Raw genomic sequence first — 5,806 nt, forward strand, 5'->3', positions numbered from 1 at the left:
CAAAACAACGCATTTTTCTGGTCACGTTGTCCCAGCAGTGCTCCCTTCCCCGGTCTCAAGAACGGGACTTGCTTATAAAACATGACTATTGTACACCTCAAAACCCGAGCCCTGGCCTTACAACGCGATACTGACCATACGCAGAAGTGGTCTGCTGGCGTTGAGAACAACTAGCATGGTACAGTATTCAGAGAAAACAAAAATCTACATCAAGTTAGCCACATACAAATCATTCACACTAGTGTTCTGTGAAAGCGGCATTCCTGCAGCATATCAACAAAAACATACAATGGGGTTAGAGTGCTACTTGTGCGTTGCTACTTCGGTGCTACGTTACCAGTGATTGTGCTAAAGCATTATACACTAGAGAGGAGCAAATGCAATCTGTTGGGCAGCTCAAATTTTGACGTTGATCTGTAATCATGTGCGGTATTGTAGTATATGCAACTTACATTGCTCACTAGATGTGGCTACACATGCGAAGTCAGTGCTTTTGCTTCTCTCTCTCATAGTTGTATGAATGTATGTTAGCATGTACACGATGCTCCTTGTTACCGACTAACCAGAGAACAAGTATCTCTGCTCTCATTTTCAATTAGAAGGATTAAAACTGTCATGACTGGAGCAAAAGCAGTATCACACTTGGTGACAAGTATTTACACTGCATAGCAACACTTCGCATGAAAAGAAGTGATCATGCCATGTTCACGGTGGCTCTTCGAGGGCAGGCCTTGCGTCAGAGAGAAGGAGCTTGAAGGATCACTAAAGTCTTGTACACTAATTGTGAAGCAGGCATGAGAGTCATATGGCATGGCATCAATGGGGCCGAAAATTATCACCACTACGATATCCTTCTCGGCAAGGGACATGTGGCATCCTGACCAGCCGGCGGTGAGATATAATGACATGTGCACCTTCTTGCAATGGTATTACATAATTCGGTAAAGTATTTACTCCGAGACTAGAGAGAGTAACGTGTAGGTCGACTCCCGTCTTACCGTCGATGCAGAAGACAGCTAGTAGCAAAGAGGGTATCGAGTCCAGTAGAGATATCCTTGGAGGATGAGGCTCGATCAAAAAAAAAAAAAAGGAAGAGAAACTGGTCCTTCATTAATTGAATATTGAATGTAACAATTGCACGAGGGTCGGGGGTCCTTGTAGGCCGATCTCCAGCTCTCCTATTTAATAAGATGTCCTAAAAGCCAAATTGCTGGATGGACTGTAACAACTCGAGAATCGTTGTACAAGACGTCATCACTGGCCAGGGATCTGTACTTGAGTGAAAAATGCTCCGTGACGTCATATCGTCACGAACAATAGCATTGCTACTGTACTCTATTGATAGTGAGTGCAGAGAAATATCTACCTTCACTGACCGCCCGTAATAGTGGCACTTTTCGTCTCAGTGCCCGCTTGACATCGCCCAGCCCCGCGCCACCCATGGCTTTTCAACCCTCACAGAATGGAACAACTGCTGTACACGTCTATATTGTAACGCCCTCGCTACGGTAAGAGTTAAGAATTTGGGTTGCCACCTTTTGTGTTCACCGTGGTGCAATTTTAGTGCTTTTTACTGTAGGACGTATCTTAGGTTTTCATTTTGCTCTAGTCAACCAGTTAAGTTTCGATTTCGCATGCCTCAAGCTCTATTTCGCCTATATTGGGGCTCATACGACCCTACTTGCGTGCACATGTGCAAAGTAGGCAACAACACCCTTACAACACGGTACAGGGAATGCTACTGTACATTACTGGATAATTCACGGCCAAATAAGATAAGAAAGCCAAGGATTTCCGAAAAAGGCACCTCTTTCAGAAACACACGCGCCCAGCTGACCATGGAAGCCCATCCTCTTGTACCACAACACCTTAACAATGGATGTGAAAGGCAACACGCATGTGTCGGCTTCTTCAAGCATTGCATTCTGATGTCAGACGTATGCCAGATGTATGCCAGATGTATATCATACTGTACATCCTGCACGTTTGTGTGCATATACCGGAAACCAGACAGAAGAACTCGACATGAACATAAGCATTACTGGAAGCAATACTGAAGTAGGTCACAACCAATGTACTTCCTACACCTGACGATGTAAAAATTATTTTGAAAGTTCACTTATCATCCTCACGTGGACGGCGCTAGAACAACGATACTAACATTACTCCATCTCTCATACTTCGAACAGGTCAGGCACAGAACAGTCCAATCACCTTTTCGCAGGCTGAAAAAGCCTTACGCATAAGCAGCAGCATTCCGCTTAAGCTCATGCTATTTCGAGGCATACCAGCTTTGCATAACTCCCATGTTGTTCATGTCCTTTCTTCTCAACCCTCATAGACTTCCACGAAACTGATCCATCTTATGACGCATGATGCCCCGGCCTCTTTTCTGTGTGCCATCTCTGGAAACAGGGTACATACCTGCCGTCCCAGCTATGACTTCTTCCGATCCCTTTCGCCTCTATCGGACTGGTTCCGAGAATATGCAACAAGGCGACAACATTGCTGAACAGCATCCGTGATACTCTTCGATTACAGTCAGCTTAAGATGTTTGGGGTTGTATGGAGACGTTCCATGATGAGACCTTCAAACAAATGATTTCCCCACACGGCTTCCTCAACAGATTGAACTACGTTCAGCATCGCCATTCGTAAAAAAAACGACTCTTGCCCGCCAGGTCATGAGCGAAACACTGGTAGGGCAGATGATTGGATGATGTAGGGTATATTACAGAAGCTACTTACTGTAGTGATTACCTGCCTGTCGCCGTACAACGATGACTCTCTGCTCATAGTGCTTGCAGCGCAGCACTCAAACAAAAGGCAAAGCGATGAGATATTAGACGGCACCTCATCGGCACGTCGCCAATGTTGATTAACATGAACGATACCACTGCTATGTCAGCAAGGTTCGCATGGAAAGACGAAGTTTGTCTAGTCTCATGATAGGCGTCTGCCACAGAGCACCCCCATCAGCGGTAGACGTTTTTTTTTTTGTAGCCGCCTCGTAGTTGATTTACTCTTCACACAGACAGCACACGGTTTGGGTACAGTTTGGAAATGCCAGATAGACGAAGGCAGCCAGGCTACCAGAATGGATTTGTTCTCCAACCGATAATTCTTAGCGCTAAAGCTCACCTTTCACAACGGACATTATAAGCACGCCCTCGTGCTCTGCCCCCAGAACTTCTGTTGCAGGCTCTTGACTGATCTTTCTTTCGGCGCGCTCCACATATGACGCGCCGGAAAACGCTGCGCCGTCGCGGAATATTGTCACGTCACAACGGGAATTGTCAGCCCTCAAAGTAAACAGCTATATTATGTACACAACCAAGTTAGTTTCACGCTACATATCTTTAAGGCTCCACCTACTCTGACGTAAACATGGTAGAAACCGACTCCTCGCGGTGTATTCTCCGAATAGTCTCCGCAATAAGCTTCCCACACGATAGCTGGGTAATACGGGGCAGCGCGGCCTTAGTTTCCTCCTTGATCTCGATCGAGTTGGTAACGACCAGCTCCTCAATGCATGATGCTGCAATCCTCTCGACGGCCGGCCCAGACAGGATCGCGTGCACGCAGCACGCCCTGACGGACCTTGCGCCGTTCTCCTTGAGGGTCTCCGCAGCATTGCATAGCGTGCCCGCCGTGTCGACCATGTCATCCACGATGAGGCAGTGCGCGTCTCGCACGTCGCCGATGATGCACAGGACGTGGGCGACATTCGGGGCGGATCGGCGCTTGTAAATGATGGCCAGGGCGGCGTCCAGGGCGCTGGCGAGCCTCCGTGCGCGCTCAACAGCGCCCGCGTCCGGCGAGACTACCACCAGGCGGGCGTCGCGCGGGGGCGCGGGATGGTCCTGGAAGTACTGCAGCAGGATGGGCATGGCGAAGATGTGGTCGACGGGGAGGTTGAAGAAGCCCTGGATCTGACCTGCGTGGAGCTCGAAGGCGAGGACGCGGTGGACGCCGGCGGCCTGGATGAGGTTGGCGAGCAGGCGGGCCGAGATGGGGACGCGCGGGTGGCGTTTGCGGTCCTGGCGCGCGTAGCCGTAGTAAGGGACGACGGCGGTGATGCGCTTGGCCGAGGCGCGCGAGAGGGCGTCCGCGAGGAGCAGCAGCTGCATGACGTGGTCGTTGACCGGCGGGGCCGTCGGCTGGACGATGAAGACGTCCTTGCCGCGCACGGAGTCGTCGATGGCCACGCGCGTCTCCCCATCCGAGAAGGCGGAGACGGTGGCCGCGGCCAGCGGCAGGCCCAGGTGCGAGGCGATCTCGCTCGCGAGAGGGCGGTTCGCAGTGCCGGAGAGGATGCAGACCTGGTAGTTGAGGGCCTTGTCGAGGGCTACCGCCGCGCGGCGCGGGGTTGGCGGGAGGATTGGCGGTGGGTTCGAGGGCGCGGCGCGGGTGGCGGAGGGGGGGGTGCAGGGGTTGGACATGGTGTGGCGGGGAAGGAGGGGGGAAGGGGAAGCATTAGCGGCGGAGAGAAGCGAGATTTTGGGAGGGCTTTTTTTGAAATAATGTTGCGTTTAGGGGGGCGATTAGGTGCATTTTGGTGGCAACAGACGGGTAAAATCGGAAAAGTTGCGAGCGAAATCAAGGCGCAACGGCTACTGAATTTTTTTTTTTTTCAGTGGGTGTACAGAAATTGTAATTGTCGGTGGATGCATAGTGAGTGTTGGGCGATAGAGGATGTGCAAGCAGCAACTACCCTACCGAAGGGTAGGTGATCGCATCGACGCAGTGATACTGGTGTCCTTTCGAGCCTTTGAACCTCTCTCCGCAGCCTCGATTCCCGCAAAATCCGGAATGGCAGAGCATATACCCTTCGAAGGGTACCCTTCGAAGGATGCAGCAATAGTTAATTTGCAGCTTTTGCAATTATGGATGGAAAAGCCTTTTTGTACACAGCAATCAGAGCCTCAACGGCAGAGACCTGCAGCAGGCCTGTTGTGTGCTCCAGCGCCAGTCCGCCCGGCGCATCAAGTCGAAAAATATTACCAACTCACCGCGCGACGGGCGGGTTGGTGATGGGCGGGTGGGTGATGGGCGGGGTTTGGAGGAGCGGGGACTATTTTTGTAGACCTACGTACAGTACACGGGTACACGCTGTCGACATCGAGGAGTGCCGCGACGTTACTTTACGCCTGGTGCAGCACGGTGCTGCTGCAGAGCGGCGGGCATATGGCCTGTGCCAGGCACATCGCGGATTCGTCCTGATAAACGCACCAGGCGAACAAACCATCAGTTTAAATGTCAAAATATCCGGATTTACTTTTCGGAGTGCCACCATCGGCTCACGTCATGGGTTCAAATCCCGTCCGTCTTCGTCGACATCACGCGCCCACCAACCTACTACAAGTGTACTGTATACCTAAAAGTGGCGAGCGTCGCAGGAGAGGCATTTTTTTCTGACAGTAAGTAAAACCCACTGAAGGGGGTTTTCAAAACATATCTTATCCTCGTTAATGATTGACACGCCTCACGAGCGCGGTTAAAAGTGCGCACTTCTTCTTTTGTTAAGGCGCCCCACACTGTGCCTTGTCATACCTTGCATAACCCTCTTGCCATAGCGTACACAACACTACTACAGTACTGTACCCAAGGGTACTGCGGCATGACATACAGTACCAAGGGTAAGGTACCCAAGGGTACCGGCAAACGCATACATTCTACACTGTTTTGTGCCTTTCACTTGAATCGCTGATATACTGATTAATCCATTGCATATATCAAACAAAGAGTGCTTACGATATGAGCAGTTCAACATAAAATAGTCAACGCTGTAAGAATAAACACCGTT

The 5,806-nt window shown here is 50.6% G+C and overlaps 1 protein-coding gene; it reads right to left on the bottom strand.

Moving 5' to 3' along the window:
• Window positions 1-2,988: 2,988 nt before the first annotated feature.
• CHC_T00008613001 (probable phosphoribosyl diphosphate synthetase ribose-phosphate pyrophosphokinase) lies at window positions 2,989-4,442 on the bottom strand. XM_005709900.1 is given in 2 exon segments: window positions 2,989-3,371; window positions 3,372-4,442. 1 exon segment carries the CDS (start codon window positions 4,440-4,442, stop codon window positions 3,372-3,374), a length of 1,071 nt encoding a protein of 356 aa, XP_005709957.1. The 3' UTR covers window positions 2,989-3,371.
• Between the last annotated feature and the right edge of the window lie 1,364 nt (window positions 4,443-5,806).

The sequence above is a fragment of the Chondrus crispus genome, genomic scaffold, assembly GCF_000350225.1.
Source record: "Chondrus crispus Stackhouse genomic scaffold, scaffold_510, whole genome shotgun sequence".
In the NCBI taxonomy this organism is placed as follows: domain Eukaryota; phylum Rhodophyta; class Florideophyceae; order Gigartinales; family Gigartinaceae; genus Chondrus; species Chondrus crispus.

Bases quoted from the DNA above. Each gene is read 5' to 3' on its own strand.
- CHC_T00008613001 (XM_005709900.1), bottom strand. From the start codon at position 4,442: ATGTCCAACCCCTGCACCCCCCCCTCCGCCACCCGCGCCGCGCCCTCG.